This window comes from Pholis gunnellus (genome assembly GCF_910591455.1).
Source record: "Pholis gunnellus genome assembly, chromosome: 4".
Taxonomy (NCBI): Eukaryota; Metazoa; Chordata; class Actinopteri; order Perciformes; family Pholidae; genus Pholis; species Pholis gunnellus.
Window position 1 is genome coordinate 14,365,368 of NC_136530.1, and position 21,380 is coordinate 14,386,747.

General features: G+C 41.1%; 1 protein-coding gene across 1 annotated transcript in view; it reads right to left on the reverse strand.

Annotated features, from left to right (window-relative positions):
* rabgap1l (RAB GTPase activating protein 1-like) overlaps positions 1–21,380 on the reverse strand; it is a 102,992-nt gene that overhangs the window by 40,373 nt on the left and 41,239 nt on the right. The window contains exon 14 of the mRNA XM_079157987.1: positions 302–415. Coding sequence (XP_079014113.1) covers positions 302–415 — 114 coding nt within the window. The remainder of the gene's footprint in view (positions 1–301; positions 416–21,380) is intronic.

Consider the following 21,380-nt stretch of genomic DNA (forward strand, 5'->3'; position numbering starts at 1 on the left):
AGACCAAAAGGAGCAAAAAAAAACAACAACCATTTCTTGTCTAATAGCTGGCTTCATAGGAAATTGCACAAACCGTACAAGGTCGAGCGCACATTTCAGAATTAGCTTCTCATCTCACGGCGCTTCTCAGCAGGAAAGTTTTCAAAAACGTTTGAACACAGCATGAAAGAATGTGTATCGAGATGTGCCTTCTGTTCCATGATGCCATGGAGAAAGTGATTTAACATACAGTACTGTATATTCTAATGTTACTCTACACACGGATGCCTCACACAACCTCAGTGTCATATCTCAGGATCACCTTGCAGATCTTGTACAGTGAATCCTGTCCATCGCCGTCAGAGTCCTTGAAGTAGTCGTGTGCCGGGAAGGTGCGGTGAATGTCCCGGGTGATGACACCTTCCTGAGCCGAGTCCTGCAACACAAATGGATTACACGATTAAGATACTGCAAATCCTGATTGATACACTTGTTTAAATGGATTCACGGGATGACTAACAGCAAAGACTTTTTTTAACTGAGCACCCACAACCCTGACATATACACTGATCATGCTTGTACATATCTTTTCTCTGTCTGTAAATGTTTATACACAGTAGAAAAGAAGGCAATGTTTTCAACTGTATCAGTCCACAGCTATGATTCAAAGCAGCACACTGCTATTTGTGTGTGTATTAGTGTTTGTCCCATTCCTCCTGCAACAGCACTCCCCAGGCCTCAGTCTCTTAGTCTGTGCTGTCTAATCCACAGCCACTGCAGTGTACACACTCATACCAAACAGGCCTGCTTGTTTTCTTTTGCGCTTCTCACTCACAAACACATACTGTACACACACACACACACACACACTGCTATTTCCCCCTCACTTTCTTTTCTCACACACTGTCACACACACACACACACACACACACACACACACACGGAGAGAAGACTGGCAGCACAGCATTCTCCAACAACTCACTGTAAGCTGCAGATAAACCAACCCTGAGCCTGCCTGGCCTTGATGTGTGTTTGTGTGCGTGAGTGAGAAATTTCACTTTCTTGCTTCTTTCCTCTCTCCTCGTTTCCGGACAGTAGTGAGAAAAGAATAAGGGAAGCAGTCTGCTGCATGTTTGTGTAAAACATTGTAACATTTAATGCTCATATGAGCTCCTCTTGGTCAGGAGGTCCCTCATTGCCACCATGTATTTGTGCAGGGAAACTCTAAAAGATGAAATCTTGAATGGATTGAAGTGGCTCAGGCGAGCCAGGCGATTGCTTGTACAATAATGAAAGTTTTGGTGGCATTGATCATTTACAGGCCCTGATAGACGAACAAGTGCTTAAAAGTGAACCGTTCTAAAGACCTTAAAGACACATTATTAACATATCTGTTCATATCATGGTACGGTTTTTAAAAGACACTGTACAGCTTCTTAGGTTATTGATTTTGGGTTGTGTTTTAGAGCTAGAGTAGATTTTGATAAACGATTATTGTTTTGAGTTATTTATGAATAAATGCAAAATGATCTGGTTCCAGCTTCACAAACTGCAATATTTTTTGGTTTTCTTACCATTCTACCTATTTAAACTCCATATTTTGGGGTTTTTGACTGTTGGTTGGACAAAATAAGACATTTGAAAATGTCATATTGGTGCTCAGCAAAACTCAATTGGACATTTTTCAAAATTTCGGATTGGACTTTCGGATATTTTATGGACCAAACAATCAGTCAATTCATCAGAAAGGGAATTTGCAGATTTCAAAATAGTCGCTAGTGGCATCCCTTGCTGTTTTTGTACTCAAACGGTAGACATCAAAGAGAGAGTGAGGTGAGTAATGACGTTCCACTGACTGATGTGAACCAGGGATTGTGCCGTTTCTTAACCCCGAGGCCATTTTTTATTACACAAGATGTGCTGCATACAGTTTTAGTGACATATATTTCACACACACTACTTCTATATTTACGAGGAAACTCATTGATATACTGCATTCCATAGCCCCTTACCCTAACCTTAACCATCCTAACTAAACCCTGACCCCAACCCTTATCACACCGCTGACCTAAACCTAATTCTAAGATGAAAGTCTGAACCTTAAAACAGGCCTTTAAAAGGTCCGTCACTAAGTGAGGACAGGCCTAACCGTAACCTACACTCAATACAAGTCCTCCCCCTAAAATGTAATGATTTACGTTATGGGGACGTGCATTTTGTCCCCAAAAGGAAGGCGATTCCCCACAATGTGACTGTGTAACAGATGTGTCCCTACAAGGCGGGTAAAACACGTCTACACACACGCAAACACACCACAAAAGGGTTTGATAGAAGCTCCTGGCACAACTGTATGTAATGCTTTAATGAGATTTGTAGTGTGGAGGTGGTGTGTCATTCTGTGTATTATGTGTTAGAAATGGAACTAACAGTTTTACATTGCGTTTCTTCTGCGGAAACAAAAAAACAAAAAAAACTGATGCCGCTCTTGAGGAATGACGGTAGCGCTGTGGGATTTCTTTCCTTCATGTTCATGGTTCTCTTAACCTAAAAGCAAAACAAATGTCCTAAATGGGACACAAAAGATTGATAACGTAAATCATATTTAAATGTAAAAAATGGAACGGATATATCCGGATATATTTTGTGCTATGTTGAAAAGATATCCAAGATAACCATGGACAGTTTCCAAGACAGTAGGTGTGAGCTCGGGTGGTCCTACATTTAAGGGCTAAAACAATTAAGCCATTGGACCAATTAGATGATCATCAGAAAATGAATCAGCAACTATTTTGATAATCGATTCATCGTATAAGTAATATTTTGCTGCTTTGTGTTGTTTTATGCTATAAACTAAATACCTGTTGGTTGGACAAAATCAATTTGATGACAAAAACGTACATCACAATGGGCTTTAGTAAATTGTGATGTACGTTTTTTCCCTATTTTCTGACATTTAATAGACCAAATGATTAATCACTTATCAAGAAAACTTGATTAAATTAAGTGAGAAACATTAACAAGAGAATAGTGAGTAGAGACCGACCACACAATGAACAGTTTAATTAATTACTACGCGAGTAAAAACATTACTTTTAAAAGGAGTTACAGACTGATGATGAATGAACTACCTTTTGAGTAAGCCCATCAATAACAAACATGTATGACACCGTAATTACCATGGCAACATCAGCTGAGACCAGCAAGAATCTGGTTGACAGTGAAAGTTGTAAACACTTTGATTTAATAAACCATGCATGCCTCTACTAATTAACAGCCTCATTACTCAAAAAACACCACAAAAAATGAAGCGTGGACGTCCTCTACTCTGCTTCAGCTCCTTCCTTCCTCGTCTTGAACCCTTTCTCTATTAAGTTCCCCCTGCATAGTTCCCTCTACCCTTGGATCCTTTACTCCTCTTCTCCATCTCCTCCCTTTTTCTTCTTCCAAAGTCTCCCCTCTTTTTGCTTTTCTTCCTATCGTACCATGACTACTGCTTTCTCTATTTCCTTTTCTTCCCTATTAGATACTTCTCTTTCATCTTCTTTTCTTCCTTCCCTCCTCTCCTTACACCTCCATGTCTCCTCCTAAAAATGTGCCCCATCTCCTCCCATTTTCAATGCAGAAAGAAAACACGCAAAGACGTTAAAGCCTTTTCTCTGACAGTGATTCTTTACATTTTTCATGCACCATTGTTCTCTTCCAGCAATTCAACTTAAAAATGAGGTTTTTATCTGAAATGTTCCAGTTTTCGTGATGATTACGATATTTAAAAAAAATTGTAATAGTGCTATTAAGTCATTTTCTTTCGCAACAACTATATCAAAACGAACTGTAAATGGGTTGGACTACTATTTAAAGCTAATCTATTATTGTTTTTTGAATATTTTAAAAAGGATGAAATTATCATTATGTTAGCTTCATCTCCGCAGTACTGCAGAGGTTATGTAGCACTACTTCATCCAGCTAGTATTGTGTTCCGTAAACCCCACTTTGACAAATAACATTGTAAGTTTGTTCAGTGATTAACAAAGACGCACGCAGTTGCTGCGAGTCTTACCCGTCAGTGTCTTCCAACCACCTACCACCTGAGCTGATTAATGTACATCTGTGTGCGTGCTGGAACCAGACTTATATGCTGCGTGTGGATGTGGAGTGTGAACGTATGCGAATGCTGAAGCTGGCAGCTTCTTTGATCTCTGCAGGGAGGCTGAGGTGTTCAGGAGGAACTGCAGTCTCATCAGCAGCATCAGTTCTCCGTCACAGTGCCCCAGTTCAACATCCCTGCAGTACACTGCTAGCACAAACACAAAACAAAGAGAATATACCTTATAACCCTAGTTTCACGAGCACAGGTAGAGTGCCCTCTAATATCTGCTGTAGGGCTGCTCACTCACTCCTGCCCTGAACATTTGCATACTAGTTTGCCTAACAGGGACAGACCCACTGATTCCTCACAGTACCAGCTGTCAAACCATGAACCTGCATAAGAATGCCGGCAACTTAACAAGCTTCATAGAGACCAGGTCAGGGGACCCATACTCCAACAGGCTCTCTTGGCTTAATGAGGCCAAAACAGATGTTTACCCATCCTGCCACGGCTTGGACAGAGTGTCCAACACCATAAGGCACCACTAGGTCATCATCCTCTGAAGCAGGAGAGAGAGCTGGATGTCGTCATTTGAGTGTGGCACAGCTAGAAGCAGTGAGTTCAGCATCATCACGAGTATCGACACCATCAAAAGGATCTTCAGCCTGAATATCTTCCCAGCACTGCCACAAGTCAATCAATGGAACAGACCGCGGGGGGATCAAGAAGGCTGTTTGCGATGGGATTGTTCCATTTCCCGACAGGGGTAAGAAGAGGACAGAGGAACTGTGGCTGCGATAAGACCATGTTAAGAGAGGCAGCATCATATCTGAAGAGAACACAAGGCTTTTCTTGACTGCAGGTAATCCTCTTAGTTTCCATGTTGCTCATTCAGTTGCTGGAAAAAGTGGATGGTGGTTTGCAGTGTGATGATTTATACAACCGGTAACAGAAGGATTGTTGGATGCTTCCTGATTGGCAAAAACCAGTACAGGCTAATTTCAATAAGCTGCTCCACAGGAGTGAGAAGGAAATCCTGTAGAGTGCAAGTCAGAGCTATACACAAATATTTGTGTGTATGCACTTTAGTCAGCAAGCATGCACAGCAATGTACACTGATCAACGCATGAAAGCACAAAAGTCAATGCAATAAAGTTCATTCAAACACACACAATCAACTTTTGCTGACCCACACGCATACACAAATAAGCTGCAGGAATGTCACACATCAGCACAGACTCTCTCAGCATTTTACAGATGACATAATAAATATGGAGGTATTCTAAAAAAAAGCATTAGCACAGGCAGGGGGATTCCATAAACAGTGTCCACCATCAGTCTGAGTCCAACATACCGTGTGTGTGTGTGTGTGTGTGTGTAGTTTGTCTGTGTCTTTATTCTGCAGTATTTTGTGCACCCGTCAGATTTATCCCCTGGTGGCTTTTAAACTAACTGACTGAAGGCGGAAAACAAAGACAAAAAAGGAGACAGAAATACGAAGAGAAGGAGTGGGAGAAGCAAAGAGCACGGAGGGAAAAGAGACAGATCAAGACAGATAACACACACAGAGAGAGAGAGAGAGAGAGAGAGAGACAGATAACACACACACAGAGAGAGAGAGAGAGAGAGATAACACACACACAGAGAGAGAGAGAGAGAGAGAGAGAGAGAGAGAGAGAGAGAGAGAGAGAGAGAGAGAGAGAGAGAGAGAGAGAGAGAGAGAGAGAGAGAGAGAGAGAGAGAGAGAGAGAGAGAGAGAGAGAGAGAGAGAGAGAGAGATGTACAAAGAGGGGAACGAGAGGCTTCCTCTAATTGTAGCCTGGGGGCTTGTTGGGTAGACGGTCCATTACTCAGACCTCACCAACAGGTAACCTACTTAAACACACTAAAAATAAAAACTGCTGGTTTGACCAGAACTGCACTTCACCTCCAAATCCCTCTACGTTCAACAGCAATTCATTTTTACCACACTGGTCAACTGGTGAAATTACATTAAATGTCTGACAGTTGAAGTTAATTTGTACTGTATAGCTTATTCTAATACAAACGCAGTTTAGTATTTCTTGGAAAAAAAGAGGGCTGAAAGCAACGTAAAAAAAAAAAACGTGAAAGCAATATAATCAACAATTTTGATAGTTGAGTTATTGTTCAAGTCCTCTAATACTAATACTTTATAATTGCTGCTGAGGATTTGCTGCCTTTTCTGTTCATAAAGCTGTACATTGACTACCCTTTAGTTGGTGGGATTTGACATCACTACCTTTGGCTCTGGGACATTCCGAAGGGCGAAAATAGCAGACAAGCATACATTAATGATGAGCTGAATTGAATGCTGGTCATAAATGAAACCAGTGTGGGTTGCACAACATATGAGAAAGAGCAAGCTCCAATGGCTGGAACTAAAATGGTTTTGCTGCAATCCCAGTAGAGGAAAGCAATAAAAGGGCAGCTGCTTGATGTGGGACATTTTAAATGTTAATCACTGCCTTGGGAACTGTGCTTTAATTTGTATTAAGCTTGAAGGCAATACAAGCAAACACCTGTCATTTTATAAAAACAATTCATTCTGAAGCTGGTACAGTTGAGTTGACACCGGAGTTGTTCCATGTCAAGTGTGCTCCTTCAGCCGACAGGTTAAGTCCTCTGTCCACTTAGTGTTTACCTTTCTGGCTATTAGGCTCCGTCAGCTTCCTCCTGGACTAAAGGAAGGAAAGCTGAAACCAGGGTACCTTCAGGCCCACTGGTCATTAATTTGAGGCTAGCTGACATTGGTGACAAGTGACCTCGGTGAAGTCTAGTCATGCTGCCCTGCTCCGAGTGTCCACAGTATCAGGTAGACTCGTCGAGTTTTTCCACCGAAAGAATAGCGTGCTGTACCTACACCAGATCCACTACTTCAGTATCCTGTGATACAGTATCAGCACTCAGCGAGTCCGTCTCTAAATAGGGGAAAAAGTCATCAAGGCTGATCTGAGACTTGCAACCCACACTGGTCATTTTTAAACATGAGAAATGTGAAGCACGTCACAACGTCACAAACATAATGCCCACACTTATGCGTGCCTTACCACACTGCCACATTTTGCTTTAAAAGCATGAGTCAGTTCTGTCGATCATCAGCACTGAATCCTGTCAAAATGTTCTTGAGAAAGATAATGAGCCACCTACCTGCTTTCACATTATTTCTCTATTTCACATAGAGTCTCTCTGAATAAAAGTGGTCGTTAAATGCTCAAAATGTAAAAATGCAAATGTAGAATCTTAGAAGCGGCTCTATCTTTCTCCTCTTTTAGAGAGAGGGAGAGAGAGAGAGAGAGCAGTGAGCTCTCAAGTTACCCTTCTCTTCTGACAGTGTTATGTAATTCCCGGGTGTGGAAGGGGCCCAAGGGTGCTGGCTGGTGAGCCCCTCGACAGAGAGGCAGCCATGCTTTGCTAAACCGATGAGGTGGCAGCGAAATACGCTGGGTTCAGACAGCTGAACACTCAGAGCCCACTAAGTCCTAAAGTGACAGCCCAGCCAATCAGAGAGGATGCTGCTAGCGTTAAACCGCTGGAGGCAAACATGAAGACAGATTGCTGGGTACAAAGTCAAACTGTGTTTACAGAATAATTACAGAGGGAGCAAAGCTACAGACAAAACCTAAATGTTTTACTTCAAAACTCCAGCAACTGCCATTTGAAGGGAAACATCCATGACTGGATAAGATAACACAGTCCACAGCTGGAGAGATGTGTGTGTTTGTCACTAATTAATCTAATGGTGTGATTGTTCACACAACAGATGGCTATTGTTTTGTCTGATATGACAATGATATTGCCACACTGTTTATACCATAGTGAACCCTTTAACATATCTATACTACAACAATGACAAAACTGCTAACTTGCCACCCAAGTGATGCAACAGAGGCTCCATGAGTGAGTGGAGCAACGCAACCTCGTCTGACTTTCTTCTCAAGAGTGTTAGTGTAGTTATAGAACACTACACAGGAACATATTACGACTATACTGAAGGGTAAGACACTTTCAGACAGATGGACATATATTTGGACATGTTAAGATTGAATTTCTTAGCCCTATGGAGGATTTTATCTATATTTTCCATCCCTAAATGTATTCGTTGAAACATCTAAAACGTCCAAACATACGTAAAAAGAATATCAAAGCAAGGTTAGGTGAATGTAGGAATAAGCAGGTTTAGAAGTTACAAATGATTGAAATGAGCATCATTTACTGTCAATACTATGTTTATTTGAATATATATCTGGACAACCAAAAACAAACAGCAGTAAATCCAACAATGAGAGGCTGATGCACCCTGCTGGTACTTGAAGTGTGAGAGCTGAAGGAGGAGGGAGGAACGGGTCACGGCCGTGTTAACCCAGAACAGGCTTCTGGACTATAGCGACAACGCTTTGTGTAAACATTCCTAATTTTAGAATTTTTATCCCGTTCAAATTCAGTTTTTCTTTCCTGAGTCGTACTATTGTCCGTGTAGAAAAATATCTTTAGGAATCAGCATCATGTCACTAAAACTCTCAATCAAATCAAGGAGTCATTTAATTGTCTTCGGTAGGTTACCAGCTCCTTGAGGCAGGTTTCACAGTAAAACACACTCCTGAAGCTGATGAGAGAAATCGTTACTCTACTGTTTATGTGTTACTTATCTCCATACACTGTCAAACCTAATTATTGATCCTATTCTCAGGCTCGATAAGTTCTCACCCTGGCAGAGAGGCGGATCAATTGAATGAATTCAATGCACCATTCTCTCTGATGGGATTGAGAAAACAAAAGCAAGTGCTGCGCCATCTGAGCCCGGCTTCAGCGCGGGTGGGGAGTGGTGCATGATGGGCCGTGCTAGACAACAGAGGCTGAGATAAACCAGCAGAATGGTATGTCAGAGAGCATGTCTGTTGCAGAGCTGCACCCTGGAGTTGTTCCAGGCAAGAGTGCAAATAAACCAGTCTCCAAACTGGGTGGAAGAAATGTCTGCTTCAGTGTACAGCAACGGCATTTGCTGTTCACGTCAGACACATTGGAATGGAAGACAGAGGATAGTAAAGAATCTATTAAGTAGAGAATGTTAAGTACAGATATGAAAGGATGGAGAAATTACTTGGAAAGGCAGACAGAGGACGCAGGGTAGATAGGGGAGAGCAAGAGGAGAGTGGTAGCAGAATGACTGACAGCCAGAATATTAGCTACCCTCTTCATCTTTTGGATGGATGGCAGCTCCTTCAATGGAAGGCCAGTACTGAAAGTGACAAACAGGCTGCGTTTGGATCACAAAAACCTTACATAAACCCCCCCAAAAAACAACAGAAGAAGGAGGGAAAGAAAGATGTGTGGTGTTTATTAAAGATGTTTAATGGCATGGTTAAAGGAGCAGTGTTAGAGTCAAAATCTAAATGACTAATTGTAATGTGGGCTTACAAAGTCTGGTGGAGGATGTGATCATTTTTATGGGACCATGTCCTTGTTGTGTGAACTTCCTCTGACATTAAGCGCCACAGATGTTTAGTCTATCCAAAAGAACACTCAGCACTGCTTGTAATGATAAATAAAGTTGCAGACGGCATCAATACTTCATGGCGTCTTCCGATTATAAAAGTGACCTTTGTACTAGAACGAATTGTTAAAGTGTCTAGATACTTAGAATATGCTGTATGAAGGCAATTTGTGTGTGTTATGCTTTCGTGACGTATTGCCTGTGACACTGATGTTTACTTGGTATAAATATCCGAGGCTCAGAGACAGATCTCCGAGCAGCCTCGATCCATGTATACTGTATGTGAATCAACTCTGTCTCCTTCTTTGCAAAGAATAAATGTCCTGTTTAATGATTGTTACCGCAGCTCGAGTGAATTTTTCCTAACAAGCAGTATGTCAAATTCAGTGGCATCTGGTGCTGAGGTTGCAGAGGATTGCCATCAACTAGTTACCCCTAAATCCTACTCAAATGAAGATCCCGCTTTTAACTCACCTCTTTTCTGGCTATATAATAAATAAATAAATCTATATATATATATATATATATATATATATATATATATATATACTGTATGTATATACCATGAGAGATGTCTTAGAGAAAATAATCAAAAAGGCATTGCAGAGGTGAATTTCATGTGGGAATTTTCTTCTGTTTTCTATGAGCAATCACAGTAATGATGATAACCGATAATTTGGACAATATCCAGGCAGTTTAGTGAAATCTAGAGTGCTCTTTGTCTGAGACAGAGACTGAATGAGTGTTGATTCCGAGACGAGACAGAGATCTTTAAAAAGCGGTACTACAACACTGCCACTTGAGAAGCATGGACCAAACTCTACCCTGCTGCAGCAAGCCTCTGAGCAAGGCATTCTAGCCCCATGTGATACAGTGTAGCTGCTTAGTTGCAATAAAGACTGGTTAGTCTATTCCCTTTGTTCATCAGTAGATCATGAAGATGGGCGTAAGGAGGTAAATAAAATGCTTTCCAAGCCATTCAAAGGTCTTCCATCAACTCCCACTGAGGAACCTTCTGGCTTCATAAAAGAAATGATTTAAGAAAACAAACTAGGCTGAATGCGGCAAAAACTATATATTACTTGCTAAAGAATTTTAAACAGTATAAGACATGACCTCTATTTTGTCGGGCAACTATTAGACACATCAGATTCAATTTAGGTGATACAAGAGTTTGTAACTGTGAGGCTCAAGGAGCATGACCTGGTATTGGAATGGAAACAATCATATTTTAAAACTCCCAAAAGGCCAGATTACTGAAGAGATCGAACATATACGTATATACTGAAAAACGTCTCGGTCCTCTTTCGAAGAAAGGTGCTAATTCTAAAAGTATGAAAGGCAAAAAACACACTTCATGAATTCAAAGCCTAGCCTTCAGACAGCCGGATGTGAAATTGACATCCCTCTATGCTGACACACCTGGCTGCCACAAACACTCCTCATTTCTCTTCACTTCAGTGGGACACAGTGAAACAATCTATTGGTGTGATATTCAGAGGACGGCAGCCCGCTAATTAAAAAACCAGCTCCCCCTGAGACCTTTGTCCTTGGTTGCTGGCGAGGAAGTTTCTAGAGGCTGGAGGGTTGAGGGTGGGGGTGTGGGGGGGGGGGGGGGGTGTGGGGGGGGGGGGGGGGGACGACAACAGCTGGCCCGCCTGGCAGATTGCAAATTCATCTGTCTCTGTATCGCTGCCGTGGCATTTTAATGGTCCGGCTGGTTCTGCATTTCAATAAGCTGAGATGGTGAGTGCAGGAGCCGTGTTCAGACAGAAAGCAAAAACGCAAAACTTCTCATTTTGCTTGCAGTGAAATTAATTCCGCAATAATGGTTAGTCGATTAACAGAAAATTAATCATTGACAACTGATTAAATTTATCATCGAAAAATGCCAAACATTTCCTCATTAAAGCGGCTTGATGAAAGGGCATGCCGTCACTCGTTGACTAGTCAACTAGATGTTCAAACACCCAGAAAAACTCAATTCATAAAATAACTCTACACTCAACTGTGTTACTTCAAGGGTCAGCTCTTTCATCAAACATATTTCGTGAAAAGACATTAATCACCCTGCACAAAAACATGCATGTCAGTTAGTGTTGATATGTTTTACTTCCTGGTCCTGCTCCTGAAATATGGGGATTTGCTGCTTTTCTCCATTTTATCTGATAGGATATTTAATATCTTTTTTTGGTTCTGGGAAATCATGATAGCTATTTTGCATGTTTCAGCTCCTTCCACAGATGTTCAATAGGATTTAGATCAGCCTCATAGGAGGCCACTTCAGAATAGTCCAATGTTTTGCTCTTAGCCATTCTTGGGTGTTTTTAGCTGTGTGTTTTGGGTCATTATCCCGTTTGAGGACCCATGACCTGCGATTGAGACCAAGCTTTCGGACACCGGGCAGCACATTTCGCTCCAGAACACCTTGGTAGTCTTGAGATTTCATCGTACCCTGCACAGATTCAAGACACCCTGTGCCAGATGCAGCAAAGCAGCCCCAGAACATAACAGAGCCTCCTCCATGTTTCACAGTAGGTACGGTGTTCTTTTCTTTGTATGCTTCGTTTTTGCGTCTGAACATAGAGCTGATGTGACTTGCCAAAAAGCTCCAGTTATTACTTTTGTCAGTTTCAAGTTATTTCAGGGACCATTGCAGGTTTTTCTTTCTTTAACGGAAGGGTACAAACAATGTTGTCCACGTGTGTAAATGTCACTCTTTCTTGTATTCAATTTGAATGTAGTTTTACAATTTATTCACTGTAAAAGTAATACGGTGTTCCTGACAGTATTTATATTAGTGCTATGGTGCCACAGAGAAGGACCTAATGAAACTAAAACAAAAACAAAAAAGTGAAAAATGTGATGTACTGTTCCAGTCTGCATTTGGCTGGGAACAATTTGGATCTGGAGCAGGATGAGATTCTCTCGGACACACGCACACGCACACACACACACACACACACACACACACACACACACACACACACACACACACACACACACACACACACACACACACACAGGGCATCATTGAGAGAGGTCAGTGGATAAAGTGCATCCCCCCAGATATCTGACATTTTCTGTGTGTTGTGGTTTTTACTGGAGGATATGTGTTGAGTGTCTGTTATGTGGGGACAGAAGATCCCAAGGGATGATAGAGGTGGAGTGAGTAGAGGGTCAGACACTCAGCGGGTCGGTCCACAGATGTGTATAAAGTTATGTGAATTCCTGTATGTGGAGCTGGGTCTTGGTGTCTTTCATTCTTCTCATTACTTGTGTGAAAGAAACAATACAGACACAACACACACACACACACACACACACACACACCAGGGCTCAGACTGTGACCATTTAGTCGCATAACGCGACCATTTTTGGAGACAATGTAACTAAATGTTATAACTAGGAGCAGCAGTGCTACTTGCAAATATGTCCCCCAGTTTAAAAAATAATAATCACTATAGTACCTCATGTGAAACATCAGGAGGGAGCGAGAATTGGTGCGCGTTTGTGTCCCGTCCAAACAAACAGAGGCACAGGTTTGCTGTGGTGCTACTATATTCATCGCATGCTTAAAAAGTAAAAGTTGTGATTTATCAACAGTGCTCAGATTGATGTTGCAGTTGCAACCGAAGGTGGACACTAGGGCTGTCACAAGCAATCCCAAAAAAACAATTATGGTCATTGTAGGGTGTAAGTGTGTGTTGCCGCCACATAGCACGTACCCAAGAGAGAGAAAGCCAGAGAGCGACTTAAGAACACACTCATTTATGGCGATAATACGTCACGATTGATAAGTGGAAGGCAATATGAGACAAGTCGGTCGGTCACCACTCACGGCAGATCAGCTGAAAACCGTCCGGTTTTGATTGGCAGCCGTTTGAATCTGTGCAGCTCTGATTGTGTCAGATGTTGTTTAAGTGGTGCGCCACAATTCTGTGCCGGTGCTCCTAAAATTGTGATGTAGTGCTCCTAAAACCAGTTAGTCAGGAGCCTTGCACCCCCCTCCTTCCCCTGCATCTTCAAAATAAAAGTGCACATGAATGAATAATGAAGAGGCCGCTATTTTGAAGCCAATGTTAACATCCATTTTAATTGCGCTCTATTTATAAACTTAAAATGAACTCACTGAAGCCTTGGCGCTTCTTCAGACTCAGGGGTTTCCATAGCGACACAGTGGCTCTTAAGTCCCAATGTTCGGTTGGGAAGAACCGGAGCGACAATGGAGACACTCAACTGTAACCGGAGACATAGTGCTGGATGGCTGGCAGTCTCATCCACCACTACATACACAGGTTGACAGGGAGAGTATTAAATATGCATGTAGAGAATGCATTTCAGTTTATTTTGTGTGCAACCAAAGGTCAAACAAACAATTTCTACCCTATCGTTCTATGTGCACAGTGTAATAACTCTGCCTTTGATGAAAATGATCCCAATAAATGGGAATATATAGTGTATACCTTCTATTATTATATTTTATAATACAAGGTATATTTACAATTAAGTATTGAGGCTGGAAACCTGCACTGCAACCTCAAAACTCACTAACCTGACTACTACTAGTGAAGTGAAGCAGGTCATCTTGCTTTGTAAAGACATGCTATTTGCTGGATACATACTGTGTATATATACGGCTAAACGTCCTCTACACGTCCCTCGTTTGACACAGACTTAACCTTTTTGTGGTGAAGAAGCTGGGAACCATGTTGCCAATGTGACGACGAGTTTTGTCAGAATTATTTCCTGATAAAAAAAAAACACAGTTGTACTGATTATACTGCTGGTGGAAATAACTGGCATGGGCCCCCCTTTCTCAGCATATTATCAGAGGTAGTTTACTGACTTTACTGTCAGTAAAGTGACTTGAGTCGTGAATAACCCACTGGTCACACAGCCCAGCAAACATCAGACACAGCTACATCTTATTTATATATATTGTTTTTTCATTCAGTCACTCCCATCCTCCTACCCTGGCAACAGCAGCCAGGCTAAATGCCACAGAGGAAGAACTACTGTACCCATCTCAACGATGGCCTGAGGCGAGCTGCTGGACCATCACTACTAAATAACTGCCCAACGCGGACAGGGACAGGTCTGGTGTGCTACTATGGGACACACTGCTTCAGGACAGAGAGAGGGAAAGGAAGAGCAAAAGAGGGGGTGGTAAAACGAGGGAAGAAATATACTAGTGAGCCAAGGGGTTAATTTGACTCTCTTATGGTATTTAATTCAGCTAAAATGCCCTGAGAGAGCATTAGCGAAGCTGGCTGTACATCTGCTGGCAGAGCTTCAGTACCTGAGGTCTGCAGGGAGGTTAACAATAAAAAAACAGGTCTGTCCTCCAGTGTTCGTCAAGGTTGCTCGTCTTTGTCCTTTATGAATGAGAAGCTAGAGCAAGTCGATTGGTGTGAATTATACTAAATCAAATTTGAAAGGATGAATAGAAAAATAATCTTGAGCTGTCCCTTTAGTACAGCAGTAAGGTAAGTGGATTGAAGCAGTTCCAAAGCCAATACTTTAATTTGCTCCATTCTTTTACAATAAAATCCTTTTCCAAGAGGAGACAGAATATCTGCAGTTCAATGTGCCAGCTGTGGCCAGCTCAGCTGTCTGACAACGTTGACCACGGAAAAGCAGGGAGGACAATCCACCATGTCTGAAACGGACTTAAAAAGGCCAGAAACGTAGTGACATAAAAACATACTATTTGGCACCATCAGTTTTATAAACATTGACCGATTGTATTAATCATTACTTAAAAAACATGCAACAAATGTTTAGTAACATGAGTTAATTGTGCAGAAATGATCTAGTTGATCACATTAAATACAGTAACACAAAGTGAATTCCATTGATTTGGTTTTCAGACAGCTGGAAAACGACCAGCATTGGTTGAGGCTAATGCGCAATAACAGTTTTCAAGGATTCTACATTTTTCACGTCAATGGGATTTGGTTGCAACCCGCAACTTCGCTGCTAAATCCTACACACTGCACCTTTAAAGGCATAAAATGTGACACATTTCTCATTCAGATGTACCGAAATTCCAGTATTATTTTACTTCCCTTAATGTGGTCATGTACTGTAGACACTCGATGCTGATGCCCTCTCTATGTCTCTGGTGTGTGCGCAAAGAAGGGATCATAAAGGAGCTCTGAGCGCACTAAACTCAGCCATGGCGCAGAAGGCTGGCAGCAAGGCTCAGTTATAGAGGAGGTTGGCATTTACTGTCTCACACTCACACACAGTTTGGCATTACTAGGTTTTGGGGGCCGGTTTATTTATGATGTAATGCAATCCCTACCCCACACCCTTAAAGGGATAGTTTGGATTATTTGAAGTACCATTGTATGACGGCAGGGCTGGCAGGAGTATCAGCACATAATAGCAGCATAATGCATATTAAGCACTTTAAAGAAAAGCTCACCTCATCAAATCTTTATCCATATGAAGGCTATATTTAGATTATCTTCGCTGCTTTATCTTGCTCTCAGACAAGCCCTTTCTGAAACGTATCTATTCTCTCTTCAAAGCCACCAGACTCTGTTGATAAAACAGGACAGATAAGCCAAAGTTTCTCTTTCAGTTCAGTTCCCTGTCCGAAAATATTGTAAATAGAGCGTACGCTAAAATTGACAGAATTCTTTTTAAGGTGGACCTTTCTTTTAGGCGGCTAAATACATTCTGCTGCTGACCCCCTCCACAGTGTATTACTTTGCCCTTATGCTGGTAGTCCTGTCTGCTTCTCCAAACTGGGGATGTGCAGACCCCCGTCTTCTCTAGGTAATACACTGACTTTGGATAAGTACCTCATACAACCCAATTTAATAATCCGAACAGTTTAAACATTTTACACGGCTACCTTTAAAGTTTACCCAAATGTAACATTGATCTAAATTATATTAACCTTAAAACCAAGCCATTTATAAAGAAGTGAGGGCACTCTCTAAAATGTCCTACCTTTGCAAAAAAATATTATTATTAATTCTAAAAAGGTAAAGGTATTTTTCAACCTAGACCCTATTGTCTCATGTTTTTAGGTCTGACGAATAGAGACAACATTCTGATCTTGGTCCAATATTGACTCACAGGCTGCAATTTATTTATACTGTGGCAAGTTGGCACCGTCAATGAACGTCCACTTATGGGCCGATCACATGCAGAGTTGTTTGTGCCCATAGATCTATATTTGTGTCAATGTAGATGTGCTGAAAAGCGACAGCAACACCATTGCGGCGCTCAGCATTCCGAAGTGCATATTAGTAAAAAAAAAAAAATGACCACATGTGAGGAGGAACAACCGATCACAGCCAGAATATATCTTTTATTTCTTATGTAAATATCAGTCAATGGAACTTTGTGGAGAAGTTAATCATTTTAGCGCATGTCTACCCAGAGACAACGATCTGTCCCAACAACGTCACAACATCCGGTTGAAAGGTCAGCATGACAAATGGAGCAGTAAAGCTACTGTGAGCGATTTACAGTGCTGCAAATCCATTTATTTTAGTTTTGACCATGTTTACTTTAGTCAGTGAGGCTTACTGCTAAATTACCACATCTTCATCATCGTTGTCATCACAGTGTGCAGGTATTAAAAGGTAGGCGGTACCGGAGTGTAACCTCCCAAGCACCTTGGATAAACAGATGAATGTGGCCCGACTGGTGATTTCACGTGAAAAGCCCCTGAAAGTGCTTGTTTTTGCCAGACAGGCTCATATTTGTTATTATTTAAGCATTTGACACTATGGAAGTCTCATTCTGATATCTTGTATATATCATATCTCTTCAGCCAAAAAGATGATGGAAATAAACAATTTATGGAAAACATGTTGAAATATTTTAGAATGGGTATGATATAGTTGTGACTCTATATAGTAGTTAAATTCGAATAAATAAGCAAAAAAATGGCAGAATCCGTGAGCCCAATGAGCAAGTTCAAGAGAGTAACCTAGAGTGGCCCTTCAAGTGGTCGCTGATGAATAACAAAGCCTACCTATGACAATCATCAGGACCAAAGGTGAAAGGAAAGCAGCTGATGAGGAACTCTGTGAGGCATTTTCCAATGTTCCTATCCAGGGCACCCTGCAATGAGTGGGCAGGTAATTGTTCCTTATGCTTATTGCTCAGGGGCACTTTGACAGGATTTAGCTCCACTATGGGGATTTAACCTGGGACCGTTTTGTCACTGGGTGTACAATGTAACCTCTTATCAACAATGGCTATTAGAGAAATAGTAACGTTTTGAAAATAAAAGACAGCATGCAGTTAAAATGTCATGTTCCCACAGTACGCCCTGCTGAGAGGCTCACACAGTATTCTCGTTAAACTAAAGGTACATTTTGCAGCATCACTGTGTGCTTCCATGACCAATTACTACATTTATTATGTTTTATAGCCAACTACACAAACTCTGCTCACAAACATGCTACAGACTGAATCCCATGCACTTATTAGTTTGATTCTCTCCAGATGTTGAATGCACCAACCTGACATTTCACAAAATACTGAATACAAAACTCTGATGACGTTTGAAACGTATTGGATACTATTCCACAAAGCACTGTACAAAAGTATGTTTGGCTTTTGGTATTTGGTTGGTTAAACTGATAACTTTTGGTACATTTAAAACTAGAGCAAAGATTTAATCAAACACTGAGCTGTGGGATACTCCAGAGGTTCATGCAGAAATCCCAGAGAAGCACTACCAGGCTTAAACCAGAAAACTGGGTAAAGATGAGAAAATAAGAACTTTTCCCTCCCACAGAAACTACTTGATTGTGTTTTTAATCAATACATTAACCCCACATAGCCCGTAGGAGTTTGTGTTGTACGGTGAAAGTGTGAGCATGTGTTCTTAACGAAGCAGAGCAAGCGTTTGTTCACATTTTAGCCATGCTGGAGGCTCTACGGATGGCAATGATGGCCTGAGTTGGTCGTTCCACCACTATTGAATAGATTGCCATGAAATTCTATACAGACATAGAAATGCATGGTCCCCAGAGGAAGAATTCTACAAACTGATCAGTTGACTGTATTTTGTGGCGCCACCATGAGGTTGACAATGCGTTTCAGTCAAATTTCTTGACAATGAGAAGTACTGCATGAAATGCGGCGCATACATTTAGCTCAAAGCCGGCTGTGCCAAACTAGAGCCACTATAGTCTTAGCTTCAGTTAATGGATGAATACATGTTTACATTACATTCAGTAAGAGCACACTATCAGCTGTGCCCTGATCAACACCTGTTCACTATCGGACCATAGTCGCAGCACACGTTTTCAAAGACTGACTGAAGCCATGCAAGATGTATGCGGGTGTGTTGGTTTGTGGATGCATGTGTGTGTGTCCTCCTTGTCATCAAAGGCTTTTGGTGAGCGCCGCAAGCCTCCACAATTAGCACACAGGGACAGGAACTGGCTTCCCCTCTAATTATGACTTCCCCACCTCAAAAGATGGTCAGGTGGTCCTTTCTCAATCGGGACGGAAAGAGGAGGAGGAAAGTGGCAGGATGGAAAGGGAAAGAGGAAGTAAGCCGAGTGCTGCCATTTGTGGAAATAAAAGGGAATTCCTGATATGGTGCCGGCCGTGAATACTGAGCAGGCTTGGACTGGGAAGCTGCTCTTGGTTTGGCTGAATAGTTAGTGTGAATTAAATGTGTTCTGGTAAGAGGAACAACTACAGATTTTTGTGCAAAAACTAGATATCAAACATAGCAAAAAACTGGAAAGCATTAAAAAAAATGTAACACAAACACAAAATAAAAGGACTCAATACGTTATAATAAAATAGCTATTAAGCTTTGAGCCATTAAACCACCAATCCAATACACCCTTCCATCTCCCGTTGCTCGTCTCTTCACTACTCGGTGGAGACGGTGGGGTTATGGCGGTTTCAAAGCTGGTCTGCAGTCTAAAAGGTTGAGTGTATGAATTTCAAAGGCTAATTTCAGACCAAGTACAAAGGATCAGGCTCTCTAATGAGAATACTTTACACAGAGAGGAAATGATGGTGTGCATGAACTCCCAATGGCAAAAAAAGGAAGGGCTACCCTGCTTAGAAGTTGTTACCAAGCTAATACCACCAGATCAACCATCTGCTGGCTCAGAGGAAAATGAAATACATCTTTGCTTTGCTTATAACTGAGTTGGAGCAACACTCAGGGGCAGAGCGTTTGGCAGATGATCAATAGATAAAATAACAATAGAGTCTCCCTGCTTGGGCTCCATTCTCTGATAACATGGCTGTGAAGTTACAGGGTTGCATTTTTGATCTGCTCACGAGTCCTACATTTACATCAGGTATGCTTACTTCTGTGATTATTACACATCAATTACAACTCAAAAGTAACTGATGCTGTATATCAAGACCTCTTGCTCAAGTGTACCTCAACAATGTTTGATGAAGCAGTCTTTAGCTAATGGCACTCATCCCATCAGGTCTTTGGATTCAAACTGGCATCCCACATCTTCATTCTCCTCATTACTTCTTAAGATAGACGCAAAGTGGAGGAAATATGATGAAGATTTTTGAGAGTTCTACTGTGACTGACAGCTGGCTAACTGGCGATTGTTGCTACAGAAACACAGACATTTCACAAAAGCAACTACACAGATGTGAATGTCTACTATTTTCACCTTTATTGGGTAGGCAGCAACGACAAAACCATAGTCTTTGACACAATTTCAAAATAAAAAAATATATACTATGCAATTTAACACACACTGCCTCCTATTTAAAACATCAGCAGCCTAGTGATTTAACACAAATGGATGCGCCATACCTTTGTCAGAATTTGTCTGATTTTTTTGGCTGTACAGCAGGTAAAAACAGATACACACACTTTACATACAGTATACTCATACAGTATATTGTGTAAAGGTTTTCACATATCTTTATAAATAAATACATATTATCCTGCAATTAATAAAACTCTTTTTACTAAAAGCCTCAATCAATGCACTTGAAAGATGACTTGTTTGAACAAGTTGACAGTTTTGATTTTCTACCACTTCAGTTTGGTCAGCGTAATACAGACACACAAAAACTATTTATTTTTTAAATATTCATTCAGTGGCTCTTTTGATTTTTGAAACCTTGAACCAAGACACTCATTTCACATTACCCGCTACAAAAACTCCACGAAAGAAATGAATATTTGTGCAACTTCTGACCAAATACTATAATCTCCGATTGAATGGTATATTCCGACTTTTACATTATATGGTAACAACTCAGCTATTATATTTTAGGCTATTACGGAACTTTGCTTTCCCCTGTGTAATCTTTAGCTGTGTTGTTTGTCACCACATAATAGAGATAATACAGCACTAATTCGGACCCTATACATTTCTTCTACTACCCCAATGCACTATGCTCCAAAGGAGCACCAAAAACACAAGCTATCAAAATAAAAATCATCGTAGGTCTAGTATTTGACACGGCTAAGCTGTGGTTTCCTACTGCTATTCCTCATATATGCCAAGGCATATGGTTATAGAAGGGAATTCACAAGACTTGGACATCTGCAGTCTCCTCTTATTTTACAGATGTGATGTAGACGTCAGATAGTAGAACATGTACCCAATTAAAGGCAAAAATCAGATTGACCGAGAAAAATGATTGACTTGACCTATTCTTGGTTCGAGTGGAAACACAACGTGACTTCAGATGTGTACACGGTCACAAGGTATGTTAATGTCAATTTTTCCTTTTGTTTTTTTTAAAGTGCAGCAATGTCAATGTAACAGTAATTACTTATTTTTTCACTTTTCTTACAAAATACATCTTTAGGCA